Consider the following 22357-nt stretch of genomic DNA (forward strand, 5'->3'; position numbering starts at 1 on the left):
CCCCTGGGGCGAGCAGGCAGTGCTCATGTGGGAGGTGGCCATTTCATCTTGGCTTCCACCAGGCAGGCTGCCCCGGCTTCCCCCATGCCCACGAGTCAAAGCTGGTACATACAGAGCTGCTCGAGTGGATGCAGGGATTGGCAAAGCCTGAGCCCCCCTCTAAAATGGTCACCCCCAGCTGTGGCATTAAAGTCCCCTTGGGCTCAGGTACCTTTCCCTCCAAGAGCTGGTCAGGGTGGAGGTACTGGTGCGAGAACATCCTGTTGCTGGCATTGCAGTTGGCTAGGTTCTGGCGCCCGAGGGTTCCTGACCAGAGAAAGGGGGGGACTGTTACTGGGTGGGCCCGGGGATGGGATCGTGCTGTCAAGAGAGCTTGGGCTCGGGGGGAACGGAAGCTTTTGCCTGGTCGTGTGATTAGTTCAGAGCCCCTTGCTCCAGGCCACCCAGGGAGCCGGCGGCAGAGCAGTTTGCCCACCATGTGCTGCAGCTGTTGGAGCATGAGGTCACATCCCCTCTTCAAAGCCCCTGCTGCTTCCAACTCCTCCCAAGCATGAGAGACCCCTGGAGCCTTCTCCCAGCTCTGACCGTGGGCGCTTGGCAGCAGCCCGGAGTGAGTGTGGCACTCTGGCCTGTCTGATCTCAAAACACAGCGTGACTCTTGCAGCTGATCCCACCCCTGAGCAGGCTGGGAGAAGAGCCGGGAAAACACTCGCCCCAGGCCCATGCCTGGAGCGGACGCAGGCAACGGAACAGCAGCAAGGGGCATTCGCAAGCCCTCCTGTGTTCTCCCCAGCCCCCTGCAGCTCCTGCCTGAAGACAGACAATGCCAAATGCAAACTGACAGCTGTGCTAAGTGTGGAGAGAGAACCGCAGTCCCATGCTTGCCTCAGTGGGGGGGCGGTGTCCAGGCACTGTCCATACACCCCTGGAGGCAGGTAAGCAGCTCATAGAGACGTGACTGACAGTCTTGCAGCACGATGAGGGTAGGGCTGGGAACAGAGCCCAGCTAGCCTGATCCCTGCACCTGTACTCAGCCCTAGGCCAGGCCAGGCCTGGCCCCTGCCCTTCCCCCTCCACAATTCTATTGTAAAAGGGAAGAGCTGCAGTCAAGCTCCAAGGTCAATGCAGGGCCAGAGCGAGGTTCATTGCACTCCGTGGTGCCCAGTGCTGGCCGTGCACCAGTGGGAGGTGGTGGGGCTTTGTCTCACCGGGGCAGCACTGTGAACAGGGAGCTGGGTTAGCCTGCCGGGCTGGTACACACAGAGCTCGAAGGGCCGGGGGACTGAGGGCAGCTCTGACGGGCTCGGAGACACTACAAGCCACAGTCTCTCCCTGTTGTCTCTTCCCTTACCTGTCATGGAGCTCAGCTGCCCATTCGGGCTCGTCAGTCCCAAGAGCTGCTGTGGTAGGTCCTCACCGCCAGGGGGCAGCGGCTTCATAGGAGAGAAGAGAGACTCAGAAGGGTCGGACATGGTGGGGCTGGACTGCAGGAGCAATTCCCACATGCAGGGGAAGGGCTGGCCCAGGCATGCGACTACCCAGCACAGCCTGGGGCAAGAGCCCTGCACCAGGGCCTCCATGGCAGGACTTCTGTGTATCCTGGAGCAGGGGGACAGGGCCCTGGCAACCTCGGCAGTCAGCCGGGCACAGGAGCTCCCTGGTTAGAGGATAACAGTCCTACTACTCCTGTCTGAGGCAGAGCCTCAGCTCTTCACCCCAGCCTGGGCATGACTGCAGATGGGTTTGTAACATGCACACCGTGCTGCACAGCAGTCCCTGCCCCTGCCCGGCCCCCAGTGCGGGGGACAGAGGGTGACGGGTCTCTAACCCTGGGCAGCCTGTGCCAGGGCTGCATTTCCAGCGGGGTGGGTTTAGCAAGACTGGCCTCTGGCCAGGGTCTTACCCGTTCAGACACCACACTGCGCAATAGACACACATTCCTGGGGCCCAGGCTGCTGCTCCCAGCAAGCCGCTGGCTCTGAGAACAGGTGGGGCCTCCAAGGGAGGGGGGGGGTTAAAAGAATGCGGGGGAAGGGGCATATGGCAGAAGTGGGGGCCTGAGTCAATATGAACTTGCAGGGCTGCAGGGAGCAAGTCCAGGAGCCCCATAGGGGCTAGAGAAAAGCCATCAAGGCCCTGAGCAGGGAGAGCTGGGGGTGGGTTCCGAAAGAGCTGGGGGGAGGGGGGGAGGTGAAGTCAGCCCTAGGATACTGCTGGATCCAGGCCCCCCCCTTGGACCTTAAAGCTCTCATGAGACTTGCTCTGCTCCCTGGACACAGTAGCAGGCACCTGCCCTCCTACCTTGGCGTTCTCAATGAGAATACTGGTGCTCTGCCCGTTGGTGCCCTCGGTGCTCTGCCCGCTGCCAGCGCTGCGAATGCTGCCGATGCTGCCCTCGCTGCCCACGCTGTTCCTGTCTCCTGCAGTGATGGGGAGAGGCGGTGTTGGGACCATGTAACTGAATGCTGGAGAAGGAGCCTGATGCCCTGGGGCTGGGAGAGGCACCGCCCGGAGCCCTGTAGCCCCTCGGCACTGGGACAGAGCCTGGACTAAGCCACGGTCCATGTGCAGGCAGTGACAGCACTCCCAGCTCCTGCAGCGAGAGGGCTCTCCAGGATGGGCAGAAAGGAACTGGCCCCTGTGCAGAGACCCACCTGCTTTAGCCTGAGGCACGCTGTCCGGACACTGGCACAGGGGCCAGCTCTGGGCCTAACCTCCCCAAGTCCCCAGCCCTCCATGGCGCAGAGAAACACTCAGCCATTCACCCCTCCTTAGTGCGCACGCAGGACAATCCCAGAGAAAGGGCTGGAAGGGTGGGTGGGTGGGTGGGTGGGATGGGAGAGGACAGCAAGGTGCAGCTGTGGCAGCTGGAGGCCTCTATGGGTCAGAGATCCCCTTCAGCCCCGGAGCTGTGAGTACCCTGAGGCTGCTAGTTCCCTCTAATTTCCCGCTTGGAGCTGGAAGGGGATTTTCTCCATCTCTTGGGAGGGATGGCAGAGGGAAGGGCTCCTTGATGGGCCAGCCCCCCCCAGCAGGGACCCTGACCTGAGTTCTCAGGCCCTGGGGCCGTCCTGGTTAAGGTGAGGTGGCTGTAGGCAGCAGGGAGGCTGAGGGGTGCCTGCTGTGGAGCATCACCTGGGAGTGGCTGCGGGCCGCCAGGAGAGCCGGCAACGCCCTGGCGGTGGTTTGCAGGCACCGTGCGGGGAAGAGTCATGCCTGCATTTAAAGACAAAACACTCAGGTAAGAGCAGAGTGTGTGGAGGGGAGGAGGCAGCGTCAGTCAAAGCAGGGTCCAGAAATACCCCAGCGCTGTGCCTCCAGGACTGAGTTCGGCAGGGGATGGGCTTTGGGAAGTGAGTGAGCAGCGGACAAACCTGGGGCAGAGCCAGGGCTGTACCAGGGTTTCCCCATCCCTGAGAACGGGGCCTGGCTCCATTGTTCCTTTCTCAGTGACATGAATGCTCGGGTCAGGCCCAGGCCCCTGGCCCTGCCAATGCACCCAACTGTCAGTCCTGAGCACCCCACACGACCATGTCTCAGCCCAGGCCCGATGCCTGGGACCCCTTCAGCTCCACCATCCTGACCTGCAGCCAGCACTGCTGCTCCAGGGCTAGATGAGCGGGGGGGCTGCTGCAGGGGCTTGAACTCAACATGCACAGGGACTGAGCCGACAGCAGACTCCCTCCCCCTGTAAACAGACTGGGAATCTGATTCCCAATCTCCAGCTGGGAGCAGCTCGCCTGAGCCCATCTGCAGCCAGTGCCTCTGTGTGGTGCTATCCCAGCAGTCCTCCAGGCCTGAGGGGGCGCTGCCAGCCAGAGACCCAAACCCTGCCACCTCCACTGGCTGCTGGAGTGGGGCTGGGGCTGGGGTCGGGGGGTTGTAGTGAGGGTGGGAAGAGTCCAGGTCAAAGACATGCCCCCCCTCCCATGCACTCAAAGGTCCCGAGGGAAGCGTTCTACACTCTGGGGGCGGGGCGTTCACTAACCTGTCCGCTTGCTGATGACCTCGACGATGGAGGGAGGGAAGTAGCCGACCCGATCGGTGCCTTTCTGAGTGTCGTGGATGTGCCCCTTCCAGCGCCCATCCGAGTGCTGCTCCAGGACCTGCGCAGGGCACCAGGCACGAGAGTGTTAGGCCCTTGAGGGAGAGAATCCCCACAGGTGTTCCAGGGCCAGCAGAAGTCGGGGCACAGTGCAATGGAGGAGCCCCCGGCCATGGGCAGCTCCTAGCCAGGCCCAGCAGGAGGTGCTGCAGGGAACGTGCAGGGCCCCTGGCTATGGGCAGTTCCCAGCCAGGCCCAGCAGGAGGTGCTGCAGGGAACGTGCAGGGCCCCTGGCTATGGGCAGTTCCCAGCCAGGCCCAGCAGGAGGTGCTGCAGGGAACGTGCAGGGCCCCTGGCTATGGGCAGTTCCCAGCCAGGCCCAGCAGGAGGTGCTGCAGGGAACGTGCAGGGCCCCTGGCTATGGGCAGCTCCCAGCTACCGCTGTGTTGATGAGCCATGGTCTCTGCAGGTGATTGCTCACCGTGATGACATCTCCTGCCCGGATGTTGAGAGCAGTCGGGTCGTGGAGGTTCCAAAAATCCTTCAGAGCTCGGACTTTCAGGATTCCTGATGCCTCTGAAGAGATGGGAAGGAGGAAAGAAGGAGCACGGGGAGCAGCAGGGCAAGAGAACAGTGAAGAGGACAGGGGAGAGAGAGAACGTTAGTAGCACAGCCAGGAGCTCAGTCCCTCGCTGTGCCCCAGTCATGTGTGTGTAGGGGGGGAAGCCCCTCACCTGGGCTCTCAATCAGGTTACCTCAGGGCGTTGGGAAGGGGGTTGGGATGTTGCCCCACACGCCCCTCTCTCGCTCTCAGTGCTAGGCGAGAGCCGAGAATCCGCAACCCGCAGCAGGGCCCCTGGTGCTGCCCGTGGGCTTACAGAGCCCGGGGAAGAGAGCCCCGCGTTCTGCTTATCCCCAGCTCACCTCGCAGCAGTTGCTTGATGTCCTTGCTGGCGTGCGAGGTGGTGAACTGGTTCACGATGTCCAGGGCTGTCTGGTTGTAGGTGTTGCGGATGTTCACATCGACGCCGCCCTGCCCACGGGGGAGCCAGCACAGAGACCCATCAGTGGCAGGGCCAGTGGGCAGCTGCTTGGGACAGCGTCTCCCCCAGGAGGACTGCTGCTGAGGAGGCACCTCCAGCGCAGCCAAGCCAGGGGCAGGCGGCCCAGCATGGAGGCCTGGGAGAGAAGAGCCCCTGTCTTCTCTCACCAGCTTCCGCAGGCCGTTTGGGGGGACTAAGAGGAAGTGAGAGCAGAGCACGAACAAGGCCCAGAAGCTGCAGTGCTGGAGGGAGGTCCCATCCCTCGCCCGGTTCTCACCCCCACCAGCCACTGCAGTCAGGCCACGGCCTGCATCTCTCTGCCCCGGAGCCAACCCCTCAGAACCAAGTTCAGGGCCACGAGTATCGCCCTCGAGAACTGAGCCCGTCTCTCTCCCACCTGCTCTTACAGGGCATCGCCCTCCCCTCTGCTACGTGCTGCAGACAGAAGGCTCTTCCCAACTGAGGTACCGCTCCCTTCCTCCCTGGCAGGGCCTGTCCGCTCACCTCCAGAAGCAGGCGCACCACCTCCGTCTTGCCGTAGAGCGCGGCCTCGTGCAGGGCTGTGCCCGTCTTCGTCTGCCTGTTGATCTCAATCCCAGCTTTCAGCAGCTGCCTGGGGGCGGGGTGGGGGAATAAGCCGTGGTGGTTCAGAGGGAGCAAGTGGGCACTATGAGCCAGGAGGGCAGGGTGGGCAGTGAGGCAAGGCAGCTGGGCAGCAGGCAGAACCGGGGCATGGGCTGGGAGAGGGCAAATCTCTTGTCTCAACCAGGGTAAAATCAGGAGATGATTTGGGTTCACCGGAGACCGAATCCAAACGGAAATTCCAACTGCACAGGGCAAGACGTGGAGGGAGCCAATGATGGACGGGGGGGGGGGGGGAGTGTCTGAGGAAGGGCTGGAGGGAGCCAGGCAGCCAGTGATCGAGGGCCTGGGGTAGAAGGAAGAAAGCCCGAACCCCTTTGGAAAAAGTCTCCTAGGCTAGGCTGGGGCAAGCAAAGGGCAGCATGTGGGGGTCTCTAGGAAATCGAGGGCAGGAGAGGAGTCTGGCACTGTGCGGGGAATGCTGCTAACCGCCTGGGTGGGGTAGGAAGCTGGTGGCCGGCGGGGAGAGCACATGGTGGGGTGCTGTCCATTACCTGATGATCTCCTTGTGCCCGTTCTTGGCTGCCAGGTGCAGAGGGGTGGTGTAGTTGGGGTCACTCATGTCTTTGGACTGACCCTCCAGGAGGGCCACACACATGTGGCTGTTCAGCAGCAACTGGGCCACCTAGGCAGGGCGCGAGATGGGTGAGCGACGGGGAGTGTCCCATGCCCCTCTCCCCCGGAGCCCTGCAGCAGGGGTGGGATTGCTCCGCTGGCCCCATTCCAAAGGACATTATCGGCTGTGCTGACCCCAAGCTCTGCAAGCCATCCTGCCCGAGGCAGCCAAAACCATTGCCCCTCCCAGGCCCACGTGCATGGCCCTTGGGGAGCCTCAGTGGGTGGAGACCAGAGAAGGGCAGAGTCCCCACAGAAAGGAATCCCTTTTCCCATGATACCCCGTCAGACGGTGGCCGAAGGACCAGGGAATCTGAGGTCCAGGCGTGTGCGGGCCTGACCCACCAGAGACGCCCACGCCGAGCCCTTGGGGCAGCCAGGGACCTGCCGCAAGGGTGTTTTTACTGCATTATTTATAACTACAATAATGAAACCTCCCCGTGGCGAGAGTGGAACCATCCGGGGCTGCTCCGCTGGGCTGGCTGCCCTCTCCTTCGGAGCTGGGCCCCCTTCCAGCAGCAAACGGAGGGGGAGCCTTCCCACCCCAGCAATGCAGAGCAGCCTGTGCACCTGTCCCGAAGAGCCAAGGCAGGAATCTCGCCTGCCCTGCCAGGTTGGAATCTCAGGCCTGCAAACACAGCTGTGCAGAGCCTGCCCTCTCCGCACCGGTCGGGATTAGGGGGCTCAGTCTGTCTGGTCGCCACCAGCCTGGGCTTAAATGGGAGCAGTGGAAAGATGGGGGTTGGGGAGCAGTGCTTGGAGCAGAGGACTTGGGCTTATTAGCCTGTCGCTGGGCTCTGCCACTGGCTTATTGCAAGGCCTTGGGCAAGCCATGCCCCCGCGCTGTAGCTGTTTTCCCTGCAGTTAATGGTAGGGGAGGACACGCTGTTGTAAAACCCCGCGGGGTGGAAGGCACTAATGAAGGACAAAGCACTGTAACAAATCCTGGCCCTCAGACTGAGCTCCACAGCCACAGCAAGGAGAGAAGCCGCCCAGTTTTCCTCCCCCCACTCACGATGCTAAGGGAGAAGCTCCATCAGTGGCTAGCACTACAGGGCCTAGGACATGCATTGATGCGTTCTGATCCCATCCAGTGGGGGGCAGTGATGTGCTGGCCAGTTCCGTGCAGTATTGTTGGGAAGGGGAAGAGACCCGGGCCTAGTGCAAAGTCTCAGCAATGACGGGGATGGTGCGATGCCGAGGCTTTTTGCAGGGGGGAGGGCAGGCTGTGGCTTTTACCTTAAGCCGGCCAAACTCACAGGCCAGGTCCAGGGGAGTTTTCTTTGCCTTGTTGATGAGACATGGGTTGGACTGGTGCTGGAGCAGCATTTCCGACTGCGGAGGCGTAAGAGACGTGTCAGGCAGGCTGGCGAACGTGCCCCTTCCAGCTAGCAGCCTCCTCACACGCCCCTTTAACTGATCGCCCCTCCCTATGGCTTCTACCTCCACCCTTCCCTCGGAAGGCGCCTGAGCCATGCTCTTCCGTGCCTGTGTTAAAGAGCACCCTGTCCCCTTGCTGCTCCTTCTCTCCATTTCCACAGCCCCCCCCCCCCACATCTCCCCTCCCAGGCAGCCTGCTGGGCCACGCCTGCTCCAGTATTAGCCCAGGCAGAGGCGGTTTGTGGGCAAGTGGCACCAGGGGCTCCCCAGAGAGAGCTGGGAAGTTGCTTCCCAGGAGGAAGCCGTCACACCAGAAACGGAGTCTGGGTCTCTCGTGGGGCAAAGCCTGGAGGCAGCCCAACGCTACACCCGCTTCCCTCCCCGCAACTGAGGCAATGTTGCCACATTGGTACCCAGTTAGCACAGGGGATAGGCCCATGGAGATTAGGGTGAGGGACACACTCAGGACTGGGCACGCATGCAGCTGAGGGCACCTGGGCTCCCACAGCCTCTGTCACCTCCCTCCCCAGGCCCCCGCACTCACCACCTCGTAGTGCCCGTACTGCGCAGACAGGTGCAGCGGGATCTGCCCGTCCAGTGACGCCATGTTGACGGAGGCGGCTGCCCGCAGCAGCAGGTGGACCGGTTCCACCCTTCCCTGCCAGGCAGCATAGTGCAGCGGGCGCATCCCTGTGGGGAAGCAAGGTCAGGACAGGGAGACCAAGAAGGGCTGGCTCTCTGCTTGACACTGCCCTGAGCGAGGTAGGAGCCCCAGGGTGGCAGCGGTCAGGAGCTAGGCCTCGTGCAGCTGAGCTCTCTGGGGCTGCCTGCAGTCACTATGCCGACCCCTTGTGAGGCTCCAGATAAGGCCCCCACCCCAGAGTGAATGGAGCTCCGGGGGTGAGGAGAGGGACAGGACTCTATGGCTGCCTGCCCCAACCCCAAAGGGGGCCTGCAGTGGGTACCTTGCCCTGGGAGGAGCACAGGTGCATTGCTCCCTCAGGATGGGGGCAGGCAAAGGCACCTCCGCCTTGCCCAAGTGCTCCCCAGTCCGGGGGAAGTGGCAGGCTGGCAGAGAGACACCCCCACAGATGGGGGAGGAGCAGTAAGCAGGGGGCAGGTAGGGGTCCGGGTCAGAGGTGAGCCAGTTCCTTACCATTGCTGTCCTTTATGTCAACAGTGGCCTGTGCCTCCAGCAGCAGGGAGATGAGCTCGAGGCTCCCGCCCAGGGCTGCATGGTGCAGCGCTGAGAACCTGAGAACAGCAAAAAAGAAGGGTTCAGAGCAGCCAGCTCCATAGCTCCTGTCTTAGCCCCGCCCAGCCCAGTCCTGCGTAGGGGCCAAGGTGGCCATCCCTCTCTTCTCCACTTCAGAAGGGTCCAGAGCCAGCTGCCCACGCCCCTGCGTTTTCCAGTTCCAGAAGGCTGGTCTCAGGCCAGGCTGCTGCACATCTCAGGCCTTCCCACAGGGCCTGGCCACATTCCTGCTGGCCCAGTTCTCAATCAGCTTCCACTTATTACATGCACCAGATCCCTGGTCGGAGTAAAGCCAGTGAGTTCCGCAGGGCCCTGCCAGGGAGGAGTTTGGTGAAAGGTAGCTGGCTGGACTCTTCCCCCAACACAGGCTCCTGGAGCTGCTGGTGGTTGTCCCGTGAGACCCTAAAACGTACAGTGGCACCGGACACTTGAGGGAGACATGCTGAGACCTGGCACACTCGCTCCATGGTTGGTGACGTCAGGTGAGTCTTGCTCTCTTACTCCGCCCCCGCTCCTGCTGCTGTCTGTGGACGGGTTAGACTGAGGCACACAGCTCCGCAGGGGGGGGACAACTTCTCCAAAAGGCCACAACACCCTCTGCCAAATGCCTTCAGGAAGATGGGACGAACCTGGCCCTTCAAGCAAACTAAGTCGCGCCTCCCTCACGTTTTGCACTGGAAAGCTCACTCAGCCCAAAGCAATGTGGCCACTGCTCCCCCCCGTGTCTATTTACAGCTCTCCTAGCCCAGCTCTGAGCTCCTAGCAATCCCTTGCCCAGGGAAGCACCTGCTTCTCAATGCAGCTTTCCCGGCTCTCTGCCGCGTCCTCGGATGAAGTGCACCCTCCAGTCGCCCTGACACCGAGTCTCAGTTTTCCTGACAGCAAACGGGGAGAAAACATCTCCCGGATTCCCAAGGGCTCTCAGCTGTTTTCAAGGGGCTTGTGAAGGAAGAGATCTCCAGGCAGCAGGTGCTGAGCTGTCTCAGGGTGGGAGCGCCCCTTACCAAACAATGCCGCTGCCTCTCCAGACGGGGGCAGGCAGGGAAGGAACAAGCTGGCTGGGGGGGAGTTAGAAGAGCCCTTATGTAGAGATCTGGGGCCAGCTCTGCTCTCTGGGCAGCAGCAGGATAAGCCGGCAGAAAACTCAGCACTTGAGGGGTTTGGCCAGGTGACAGGCTTCCAGGCTATTCGCAGGCTGCTGCGTGTCCCCGGCGTCCCCTCCTGGCCAGACCCCTCCTCCCTCGCTGGCCCCGACCGCTGCAGTCTCACTGCCAGCATGGATGGCTCTCCCCGTCAGGAGCCCATGGCAGAGTGTGTGAGGCCAGGCAGAATGAATGAGGCCTGTGTTCCAGGGCTGTGAAAGAGGCCTGTTTGTCTAGGGCACTCCCTCCTTCCCCTGCGCTCCCCCTGCCCCGGGCTGCTTCATTCATGTGTCTGACCAAGGGCGGCGCAGGGCCCACAGGGAGCGACATGGGAACTCAGAGCCCAGTCAGGCTTCTCGCTTCCTTAATGCTCTGGGGCTGGCTCGGAGCTTTTCCCTGCGACATTCAAAGAGAGGGGGAGTTCACGGGCGGGGCGGGGGGAGGATTCGACCCCAGCGTGAGCCTATGCAGGCAGCATCCCAGCCCTGTGCACTGCAGGAGCTTGCCTGCATCCCATCCCAGGGCTACTCCTACAGCAGCTCGGCCCAGGGGTCCCGCCAGTCCCGTTTCTAACAGGAGGCAGTGGCAGCTGCTTCAGAAGACGGTGCAAGAAAACTCCGGGCTAACGTGCCCGGGGGGATGCTCCTTCCTCACCCCAGGGGTGCGTGCACACAGCAGCGAGCCTCCCAGCCTGGCTCGTGCTGGCGCGCTGAACACAGCCGTGCAGACAGCGCTTTGAAGTTGCGCCTCCAGCGGACGCTCAGCTCGGCAGCCCACCCGGCCCTCGGCTCCAGACCCGGAGCTCCCGACGGAGCTGGAACTTCAAAGCGCTCGAGGGAGCCCTGCTGCCAGAGTCTGCTGACCTGGGCTGGGAGGCTCGCTGCTATGGGTAGACGTAACAGTAGTGGCTGGCTCAGGCTGGGCACTGGAAGGGTTAGATCCCCTGACATTCTGAAACACCCCGTCCGGTCACTGCATGTTCTCCTGAACCCTGGCAATGTGTCTGAGGAAATGGGCTCTCAGGGAGATCCGGGCCCAGCGGCAGCCCCCGGGAGCAGCAGGGCCTGGGGCTCAGAGAGAACAGAGTGCGCTGAGAGAGGCCCACAGAGATTGATGACTTGGCTGGGGGGGAGAACACTAGCTGGGGGATGCAAAGAACTGGGTCTAATCCTGGCTTGTACATTTGCTCAGCACCAAGCCACTTTCCTGTGCAGAATCCAGACAGCGCTGTGCAGAGCTAACCTGAATGGGCACATCTTTGCCAGTGTGTCCTGACCAACCCCCCGGGCTGCTACTGCTTTGACCAGCAGCCGTTCACTCCTTATTGATCCAGTCACACACTGTTGCACAGCTAACCTGTGCAACTCCTCAGAGGATGTAGAGAAGACCAGGACTTTAACAGGGTTCAAAAAATAAATCGATACGTTCAGCTAGGACAATCAATGGCTATGAGCCAGGACGGGTGGGAACGGTGTCCCTCACCTCTGTTTGGCAGAAGCTGGGAATGGGTGACAGGGGAGGGATCACTTGATGATCCCGTTCTGTTCATTCCCTCTGGGGCACCTGGCATGGGCCACTGTTGGAAGACAGGATCCTGGGCTTGATAGACCTTTGGTCTGACCAAGTCTGGACGTTCTTATGTCCTTCAGTGACCTGTCCGTCTCACTAATGTCAAATTTGAAACCTTTGTCTCCACTTGCCAATTGAAAAGCAAGAAAGAAGGGAAGGAGGGTGACGAAAATAAAAAACCCGGGAAATTCCAACGTCAATGCAACTTTGTTTCTAAAACCAGCTTCAGGTTGCTAAATAAACTCACACTTCCCCCAAAGATTACAGACCCCAAGCAAGGAAGCATATAGCTGGCGATGTCTCATGCTGCTCTCCTAGCAGAACACACACACTGTTCTTATCAAGTATGATGAAATGCACGACTCCTCACGCCAGCTCCATCTTATCTCTAACCCAAAAGAAGAAGTATGGTTCTTTCATCAGCAATTTCAAAACCATCACACAAAACCCTTCTGGAAGAGAGAGCATTCCTGTGTACCTACATAACGAGTGTGACGGATTGCTCAGCCTCACATACATCTGAACAAACCCGCCGTATCTTATCATTTATTGTAGCCCCCTATATCCATCGCAAGAAACAGCCATTGTAAAGACTTTCCGAAAAAATCCAAGTGGTCAGTCGGTAAACATCCTGAATGATGTTTCCCTCTTAGCGGAGCCCCTTGACAACATGTAGGTAACTGAACTAAGTAACAAATATGTATGTAAAAAACTGCCACTAATCAATGCGTCTGAATGAAGTTGGAGGTGAAATATCTTTCCATGTGATAAGAATGGGGTGTTTGTAATGGTGACAGTGCAGCGCTTGTGGTTTTCTTAACTCTAAATATGACTTTTGGTAAATGGTGAGCTAGGCAGGGGTGTTGTGATTTAGCAATCTCATCTGGTCTTGTAACAAGACTTTGGAGAGTGGGTGGAAAATAAATAAAGGGTCAGGCTACAAAGTAATTTCCAAGGGGTTCTGTAACACACATACCCGGAGGAGAGGGACTGGGCACGGTGTTGGGCACCGATGGGTACTGGTGCCCGTTCTGCCAGGCGCCATGAGTGGTTTTTACCCCAAGTGCCTGGCTCTTAATAGACACCATACTGCGCCCATCTCCGGTGCTGGACGGTTGTCCAAGGCAGGGAGGAAGCTTTAACAAGCTAGAGAATATAGAGAGTGGGCATCTCTGCTCAAGGAGACATGACATCAAGCCCATCCATGTCCTGTTACGGTTAAACCAACCCTAAACCAGCAGCCAAGGACAGCCATGGAGGCCAGTGGCCCAGAGGCATCAGCTGCTCATGCCAGCGTATTACTGAGAAGGTTCGGGAAACACTCACCCATCTGCATCCTGGTAATTCACATTCAGTCGCTTGGCCGATCCCAGGAGCTCTGCAGGGAGAATGGGAGACAGTCAGGGTAGATCTCCCACAGGCTCCACTTGTTGCATGATGAACACAGGCTGCATCTGCTACTTCTGCTGCCTTTGCACACTCCGATCAATGACACAGCAAACATGGTTAGACGGAGGGACAGAGAAAGAGCTCAGTGACTGGCCTGGAGAATTAAAAGAACCCGCTAGTGGCCAGAGAAAACTCCCCATCTTGCTAGGGTTCCCCAGAGATGCGACAGGGCCCTAGGCAAGAACACTGAGCAGCGAGGCTGAATTTGTACCTTTTCAGTGTAGCAAAGCAGAGCGGTCACATGCTGAGCTCGCCCTACGGCCCCACTCTGTTCACTGCCTGACCCAGACCCTGCATTTCTCTCTGTAGCAGTCCACCCGAGCCTGCAGGACAATGCTTAATCTCTCCTCCGATTCGCTCCCTACAGCCCTGCTGCTGCTGCAGGGAGGGAGGGATTTATGCTCCAAATCGCTAGTTTTCTCAGACCCCAGGGTCCCCTGAGAAATTTAAGACTCTCCTGCAAATTGGGTTCAGCCTCCCGCGTTGGCCAGGGGTTTCCCATGCTCCTCCTGGCTTCCGTGTGTGCGCCAGAGCCCATCCAGTAGCCCTGTCTAATCCTGTGTGTGGACAAGACAGCACTTGATCTGTCCCCCAACCCCGAGTACAAACCTCCCTGGGAGCAAGCCAGCACCTGGCCCATCCCTTTGTCGTCTTCTTCCACTTCAGTTTCTTCTGCACTGACCTGCACGTGCCCGACCTGGCTCTAGCCCAGCAGCCCTTTCTTCCGCCTGCCCCTCTGCCACCGCTGCTCAACACACCCCACCTCCAGCATCTCCTCAGCTCCTCAAGCTCCCAAAGCGTCAGGTGGGAGCAGCAAGATCTAGCCTGTCACTTTCACCCAACGGGATGGTGCTTCTGCTCAGCTCCCTTCGGTGGATGCTCCATTTATAGAGTCCTCAGCCTGGAAAATGCCGAGCTGGGACCTTTTGCTTCCGCCCCTGAGCTTCCTACCCGCTCCTCATTGCCAAGGAATGGCCCACGGACCAGATGGTTGGCATTCCTGCTCCTTAGGGCAGAGGCTGAGGTCTCAGGTTGTGAATGTAGCTCTGTATTGTGCCCCAAATTCCCTTAATCTAGCCCCCCCCCCCCTTGTTGAGAATATGGAGTGTGGAGAATTATACAAAGGAAGAGGACTCCTGCCCTCCAACACACAGTTGATGAATTAAGCTACCACAATGAATTCACATTCTTTCCTCTTACATACACATGGGGTGTTTTATTCTCATCGGGTGGGGAGGGGGGCGGTGAGAGCAGATTAAAATCTCTGCAGTGTATTTGCTCCGAAGGTAAGGAAGAGGACGAGATGGAGAAAGAGAGGGGTGTGGAGAGTCAATCGTGTCTAGGCCGATTCCTCTGCAATCAGGGGTCAGACTGTGTCTCTCGTTTTCAAAGTGGCCATATACAGGCAGTCCCCGGGTTACGTACAAGATAGGGACTGTAGGTTTGTTCTTAAGTTGAATCTGTATGTAAGTCGGAACTGGCATCCAGATTCAGCCGCTGCTGAAACTGATCAGTTTCAACAGCGGCTGAATCTGGACGCCAGTTCTGACTTACATACAGATTCAACTTAAGAACCCCAGGCATCCCCAAGTCAGCTGCTGCTGAAACTGATCAGCGGCTGATTCCAGGAAGCCCGGGGCAGGGGCTTCCTGAAGTCAGCCACTGGTCAGTTTCAGCAGCGGCTAACTTGGGTACGCCTGGGGCAGAGCAGCTGGGGTGCTGCTGGGTTGGTCCAGTAGCGCCGCCGCTCCTCGGCGCTACTGGACCAACCCAGCAGCACCCCAGCTGCTCTGCCCCAGGCGTCCTGATTCAGCCGCTACTGAAACTGACCAGCAGTGGCTGAATCAGGACGCCTGGGGCAGAGCAGCTGGGGTGCTGCCGGGTTGGTCCAGTAGCGCCCAGAGCGGCACTACGGGACCAACCGGCAGCGCCCCTGCTGCTGTACCACAGGCGTCCGGAGCAAAGCCGCGGAGCACAGGGACAGCGGGACAGCCCAGACGCACCGTGGCTGTCCTGCTGCCCTCGGGTTCCGCGGCTTTGCTCTCCTTTGCTCCCCGTCCCCCTGGTCTGCAGACCAGGGAGACAGGGAGCAAAGCAGAGCAAAGCTGCGGAGCACGCGGGCAGCGGACAGCCCAGACACGTCTGGGCCGTCCGCTGCCCGCGTGCTCCGCCTCTTTGCTTCCTCTCCCTGGTCTGCTGGAGACCAGGGAGACGGCCCTGTTCGTAACTGCGGATCCGACATAAGTCGGATCCGTGTAACTCGGGGACTGCCTGTAAGCAAGCCCATGCCAGTGTCCATACAGGCGCCCCCCGAGTTATAAATACCCGACTAAGGAACATCCGCACATGGAGACAAAAGCTCACCTTCAGTCTTGGGGGGCAGGCAAGAGGCAACGGCGGTGTTGAGCGGAGCAAGGGCTGGCCAGTGGACTCTGGAGAAGCAGGTTGCCAAGCCAGAGGCTGGAGAGAAGCTCTAAAAGGGAAACTGCAGCCGCCCACTGCTCCTTCGGAAGTCTCCAGCCCTTCGCTCACCACTCAGCATCTCCTGATGAGTGGGGGCTGGGAGCAGCCCATGCGGAGAGGGTGGTGGTGCCCGGGGCTGGGGCTGGCTGCAGAACCCATGGGAGGGAGCGGGTGTTGGCAGCCGGGAAATACCCAGAAGTCCCCTTCAGAATCTCCACCTACCTCCTCATCCCTCTGTAATTAAACCTGCCTTTCCTCAAGCACCAGTATTCAAGGTTACATAAAACACTATTGTTACTATTTTTCATTGCAGATATACAGTATTTCAGCTGTTACGGTTAAATAAATTTTTGTGGGCTAGCCTGGGAGTTTACCATTTATAGCATTGTTTCTATGGGAAAATGCGTTCCAAGTTCCAAACAACCGACTTATAAACAAACTTTTGGACTACAACCTGCTTGTAAGTTGTGGGCTTCTTGCATTTCACTGAGTTTCTGTGTGGTTCCATTTAGGCCCTAAAATAGGCACTTTCTTAATTTAGGGTGGAATAATTCGCCAAAGTGTGCACACAATTCGCATTGCTAGAGAGAACCCCTCCTGCCTTGTAATTTCTGACGTCTGCACCAGTCTCCCTCTTCCAGCCTTTGATTGACTCTCCATTTCTCAAGTTCTCTCTTTCTGCCTCTCACAATTTCTCTGTGAAGTCTGAATGGAAGATGCTGTTTGAAATACAGATGTACTGCATGCCAGGAAAGACGTCCCTCACTTAAGGGAGGAAGAGAACAGACTGGGAGAAGGACTCATTTACTTATGCAAATGATAATGAAAAGGAAGCCAAGTAATCGAGCTTTTCTTTGTGTTAATTGTTGCAGTTTAAAATGTTTTGTAAATAGGTTAATGAATGCAAAATGGTCATCACGCCACTCTTTGCAGAGAACTCGTGACCAGCGTTACGAGTCCCCACAGCAGAGGAGACTGTAGAGGCCTAGATGGAATCTGAATAATTAGCTGTTCTAGGAATTTTTCATCATCAAAGCACAAGGCAAATATTAATGCGCAGCTCTGTGTGGAAGACTGTCTATATAAACATGCAGTCTCCTTTCCCAATGGACCTACTCCCTGGGGATGCTTAGTCAGAAGTGCTGATCTCAAGAACAGAAATAAGTTTTTATCCCCCCCCCCCATTACCCCTGCAGAGCCAGCATAGCTAAGGGTTCAGTTCAAACTTGTGCGACATCATTGACAGTTATGGGCTAAGTTCCCACCTGTGCGCTGCCACTGAAGGTGATCAGATAGCACAAGATTCACTCAGTGCAAAGTATTTTTTTTACTGGTGATGGTGTGTGAGAAGAACAGAGCCCAGCTTGAGATTCAGATCCCAAGCGGAGTTTGCAGTACTGCCAGTTTTTTAAAAAATAATGTTTTACTTGTAAACTGGCCATATGTGATCTGAGGCCCAGAGAGAAACATGGAACCCTGGGCTGCCAGTTTTACAGAGTCACTCTCAAAGCAAATTGCTCTTTAATAGCACAGAAGCAGCCAGGAACGCAGCAAGCTTCTGTAACAAGTAGCCCTCATGCTGCCTAACTTAATGTTCTGGAATTGTTCCTAGAAGAAAACGCCAGCAGGAAGGGGGAGAAAGGAGAGCAGGAACGGATGATTTGGATGCTATTGGCGATTTTAAAATGGCATGGCCAAACTAAAATCCGATAGCCATAAGAAATAAAAGTTCTCTTACCTGTTTTTACCAAAGCCAACATCTTAAAATGTCTCAGACTGAACTTTACATCTCAGTTACACAGAACTGCCTATCAATCAATCATTTACTTTGCACCCTGTCCGCTGTTTGTTTACTTTTTGCCCTGAGGCAGTTTGGGTGGAGGAACTAGGCTGGGTCAGTTCCACTTTCTGATCCTTGGGCTGTTGAGTTTCAGTTTGACCCTTATTTTTTTAGTTACCTTGATCTGTGTTCAAGCTTCATGCAAAGCTTACATTTGGGGTCACGAGTCCTTGTCAGTGTCTCCATAGCTAGGGTGGGTAGGAATGGTGTCCCTAGCCTCTGTTCGAGAGAGGCAGGAAACGGATGACAGGAGAAGGATCACGAGAGGATTCCCTGTTCTGTTCACTCCCTCTGGGGCTCTGGCATTGGCCACTGTTGGTAGACAGGATACTGGGCTAGATGGACCATTGGTCTGACCCAGTCTGGCCGATCTTATGTAATCAGATCTTATCAATATAAATTTACTTTTAAAAGATTTTCCACATTGGAGGAACTTAACCCCAATGAGCGTTTATACCCATCTTCGGCTGATGCCTGACACTGGAAGGGGGTTTGCTGAAAAGAAGATGCCTGCCAAAAAGATGGGATCTTTCAAAATTCTAAACACATGACTAATGATCACATACACGAGGGGTGGGGAACCTCAGGCCAGGGGATGCAGCCCCCAGCTTGTTTGGATCCAGCCCCCAAGGCTCAGGGCTCCCCCCAGCACTGGCGAGCTGCCCTGGTGCTCCAGCTGGGGCTGGAGCACACAATCTACTAGCCTGGGCCCCCCTAAGCTCTGGTGTGTGAGGGGAATGTGGGGAGTGTCTCTCCCCTTCTCAGAGAGAGTTTTGTGGTTGTTGTTTCTTTGCTTCTCACTTGACTGATTTTTCTGTGGGTCAGTGGTCCCTGACCCAAAAAAGGTTCCCCACCCCTGGCATACTCTATCAGCAAGGTGCTTACCTTCCAAAGCCCAGCTGGGTCTAGGACAGCTACTGGGAGAGGTACCGGCAGGTAGAGACAGCAAGGTGATTCTACTTCAAGCGGTTAGCAGAATAGGCTAGTCAGGAGGTTTTATTTGTTGTTTTCAAAATGTCAGGTGTTGGCATAAGCTAGATTCACCCAGCTGCGAAGCAGACGGAAGATGGAGTGTCCCCAGAAAGAAAAAAGAAGTATTCTCACTTTGCCCCTCGAGGCCAAACTTTTCAATAAACTCCCTACAGAAAACAATTTCATCTCAGCCAAGCTGGATGCACCGAGACATCCACAGGCAGCCCCCCTCGCCCCCCCAACTCTTCAAACTGCAGCCCAGAATGGATCCCGTTCAAACCTGGATCTGTGGAGCAGCAGCAGCATGAGCAGATGTGATGGCTCATCCAACATGCTCGCCTGCACCCTGGAAGCCACGGCTCTCCCTCAGAGAGGGTTGCTGTACCTCTCCCTCCACTGACGTGACCAGGAAGATCCTAGGGGTCCTGCTGGACTTGTTTCTGAAAGTTCCCCGCAGTCCCTGTTCAAACAGCCCCTGCCCGAAGCATGGCCAAGGAAAAGTGGGCTGGAGACGCCTGAACTGAAAAGCGGAGCTGCGATGAGGTAAGCATCTCTCCCTCCCTCCCCAGGGAGGCAGCTGTCAACATCTGTAACGCAGAATTCCTGGGACTTAACTCGCCACGCTGAAGAGAATTCCTCACATTAGTTCCTCATTCCAGAGCACCACAGAGCTCCTAACTGGGGTACCACACGGTTCTGAGAGAGGGCTGGAGGATCAGTTGGGGAGAGAAAAGTGGTTCTAACTTGCACTTCTTCAGCACTTTCCATCCAAAGGGAGCAAGGCATCTCCCAGGCATTAATGAATTACAGCACACATCCTTCCTGGGGAGTAGGTGCAGAGTTTATCTTGGCAGGGCACAGAGAGGTGAAATGACTTGCCCTAAATCAGGGATGGGGAACTTCAGGGTCAGGGGGTCCCAGCTTGCCTGGATCCGGCCCCCAAAGCTCAGCATTGGGGAGCCCATGCTGATGCTCCAGCCTGCCAGCCACAGGACTGGAGCACACAAAACCTAATAGCCTGGGCCCCGCTAGGCTCTGGTGTGCGAGGGGAATGTGGGGAGTGTCTTTCTCCTTCTTAGTCAGGGGCTTCTCATTTGTGTGCAGCCCCCGACTGATTTTTTGGTGGGTCAGCAGCCCCCCAACACAAAAAAGGTTCCTCGCCCCTGCCCTAAATCATATGGCACTTTGGTGGCATCACGGAGCCTAGAACCCAGGCATCCTGCCTCCAGCGTCCCTGGTGGATGAGATGGGGTGACAGATGGAAGAGAGAAAAGGAAGAGGCAGGGAAAGGGGCTGTGAAGCAGAGAAGGGAGGGGAAGAGAGAGCATTCAGTACAGGGCCAGAGACTAGTGGCGGGGGGAGTGCAGTAACTCAGCCTAGCATTCAAAAGCCATTTGTCTGAGCCATCCACGGCCAGAGCTGGGCCCCTTTTGGGCAGCTGATACACAAGGGGAGCCCCAGGAGATAGAGACCCTCTGTATCAGGGCACAGGGCAGGCTGAGATTAACAACATTGGGGCAGAGGGGTTCCTCTGCCCTCGCCTCATAAGCCAGCCAGGCTGCAGATTTCAGTCCTGTTTCCACAAGATTAGTGCTCCCCCTGCGAGGAAATGGGAGATTGTCTAAAATGTCCACCTCTTCAACCTGCCCCCCTGCGAGAGATGCACAGAGCCAAGGAGTGTTCTTCAGGGGCTCTGGCAGGGCAGAGCTGACAGGCCCAACTGAGGTACTGAACTGGGGTAACGTACCCGTGACCCACCAACACATTGTGTGGTGCTCTGTGTCTGTGGGCAAGCAAAGCAGTGGTGGGTTTGTGCAGTGGGCACACCACCCCTACCTCTCACCTCCCCGTCTGTCTCCTATGCCCCCTCCAATACACCTCTCCTCCCGCCCACTCCACCCATACACACCCCTTCCTCCACTTGCCCCACCCAGTTCTCTGCCTGTCTCACTCCCTGCCTGCCTTTTTCTACTCCTCTCAAGTTAGAGGCTCTGGGGTCCCTGTCGGTGCCTGGTTTGACCTCTCCCTTGGCCCATTTCCCCACTGCGCTGAGAAGTGCAGGGGCCGGTTCCCACGGCGATATTTTGGAGCATGGTGGGGGCGGGGAGCCACAGCAAGGGGTTCTCATGCAAGCATTCTGCTAGGGCCGGCTATTTGGGAGGCGTGGCACTGGCCTCCGAGACCACAAGACTGGGCAGGCCCCTTGCTGGGAAACATCTGTGGAGCTTGTGGGCTGCGTGCTGTAGTTATTGTCCTGCAGTGCTCCTGTGATGTGGTCGCCTGACCTTTCCATGGGACCTCACAGCCCTCAGCTGCCTGCCTTTGGTTTCCCCAAGCCCATCCTCCAGGGCTGGAAACCCTCCATGCCAGACTTGCTCTCCTGCTGTGTGGTTCCCGTCTCCACCAGAGAGCAGGACAGATTCACAGAGAAAGCCAAGACTAGACCCAGTAGGAATTCCAGAGCTGTCATCTCACCCAGCTCCGGGGAGAGACATCTGCAAATTCACTGCCCTCCACTGACCTTCCCAAACACTGTGGGAGGGCAAATGGGACTGGAGCTTCTGCCCTCATCCCAAGAGCACCCGAGGGTGAAATGGAGCAGAGAAAGAGCCAAGCGAGGTTAGTAAAGGACAGAAAGACATGGAATGAGTCTGGGACAATCTGCCCAGGGACAATTTGCCCATGGGAAAAAAAAACCCACCCCACCCTAAGGAAACCACTCACTGCAGAGACACAGGACGGCACCAGAATTTGCACAACCCCGTCAGTTATTTATACCCATGTGCCTTTGCTCCCCCTCCTGACCATGTCACAAGTGCTGTGCATGCCCCTGAGTCCCACACTCCCTTGCCAGGTCCAGGGTCCTTCACCCAGTTTCTTTCCCCAAGGCTCTGCTCTGAGATGTTTTTTCTTGACTCTGCTCACACACCCAGTGCTGCCGTAGCTCAGACTGTCCCACAGCAGCTGAATCTCCTGCCTGGGCGAGAGGTACCCTTAAAGGAAGCCTCCTGTGACCTCAACAGTTGCAGAGACAGGAAGAGAGCTCCAGCCAACGGGTTACAAATTTCAGGCCCACATGACCATCAAAACGGTGCCTCTTCAAAGAGCGTTCAGCCTGGGCGTGGATTTTCTCACAGACTTTAAGCCCAGAAGAGGCCATTGTGATCATCCAGGCTGGTGGTTTCCCTCTGTGGTGCAATCTGCAGAGGGTCAGGAGTCTGGTTGTTATTTACCACCAGAGGGTCAGGCGGTTGTTACCACAGAACAGCAGTTTTCAGCCTGTGGTCTGCAGACCCTGGGGAGCCCCCAGATTTGTCTGAGGCTTCTAAAGGGGTCTGTGCCTCCATGCTGAGGGGGTCCACAGATAAAACAAGGTAGAAAACAACTGATGTAGTCTGATCCCCTGCCCACTGCAGGCCACAGAACCTCACTCACCCACTCCTGTAATAGCCCCATGACCTCAGTCTCCGCTACTGAAGTCCTCAAAAATCTTGATGTAGACTTCAAGTTACAAAGAATCCATCATTTACTTTAGTTCAAACCAGCAAGTGACCGTAACCCCACCATGAGACAGAGGAAGGTGAAAACCCACCTGGGTCTCTGCCAGAAAAATTCCTGCAAGAAAATTCCACGAGAAAATTCCTTCCTGACACCAAATATAATGATCAGTTAGAACCTGAGCCTGTGGGCAAGTCCCTTCAGCCAGACACCTGGGAAGGAATCCTCTGTAGCACCTCATGGGGCCCTCCCCATCAAGTGTCCAATCAGCAGCTGTTGAAGATCTTGGCTGTCAGCAGTCGCAGAGGGGCCATATGCCATTGTAGACAATCTTGTCATAGCATCCCTTCCAGAAATGTACCAAGCTCAACCTTGACATAAGTTACGTTGTGTGCCCTCATTACTCCTCTTGGAAGGCTGTTCCAGAACTTCACTCCTCTGAGG

General features: G+C 57.2%; 1 protein-coding gene across 7 annotated transcripts in view; it reads right to left on the minus strand.

Moving 5' to 3' along the window:
- The window catches only part of CASKIN2 (CASK interacting protein 2), a 139230-nt gene that overhangs the window by 7054 nt on the left and 109819 nt on the right, over window positions 1–22357 (minus strand). For 4 of the 7 annotated variants that reach the window (XM_075903680.2, XM_089771930.1, XM_075903681.2 and 1 more), the window contains 13 exons: window positions 13018–13069; window positions 8882–8979; window positions 8270–8415; window positions 7585–7680; window positions 6225–6355; window positions 5593–5701; window positions 4970–5078; window positions 4527–4621; window positions 3989–4106; window positions 3046–3216; window positions 2302–2420; window positions 1352–1433; window positions 212–306 (listed from right to left, as the gene is read on the minus strand). In XM_075903680.2, coding sequence (XP_075759795.2) covers window positions 212–306; window positions 1352–1433; window positions 2302–2420; window positions 3046–3216; window positions 3989–4106; window positions 4527–4621; window positions 4970–5078; window positions 5593–5701; window positions 6225–6355; window positions 7585–7680; window positions 8270–8415; window positions 8882–8979; window positions 13018–13069 — 1421 coding nt within the window. Of the gene's footprint in view, window positions 1–211; window positions 307–1351; window positions 1434–2301; window positions 2421–3045; window positions 3217–3988; window positions 4107–4526; window positions 4622–4969; window positions 5079–5592; window positions 5702–6224; window positions 6356–7584; window positions 7681–8269; window positions 8416–8881; window positions 8980–13017; window positions 13070–13749; window positions 14151–22357 lie in introns of those variants that run through there. The other 3 variants (XM_075903682.2, XM_075903683.2, XM_075903684.2) reach the window with 3 other exon arrangements.

This window comes from Pelodiscus sinensis, chromosome 20 (assembly GCF_052426305.1).
Source record: "Pelodiscus sinensis isolate ZL-2025 chromosome 20, ASM5242630v1, whole genome shotgun sequence".
Lineage (NCBI taxonomy): Eukaryota > Metazoa > Chordata > Testudines > Trionychidae > Pelodiscus > Pelodiscus sinensis.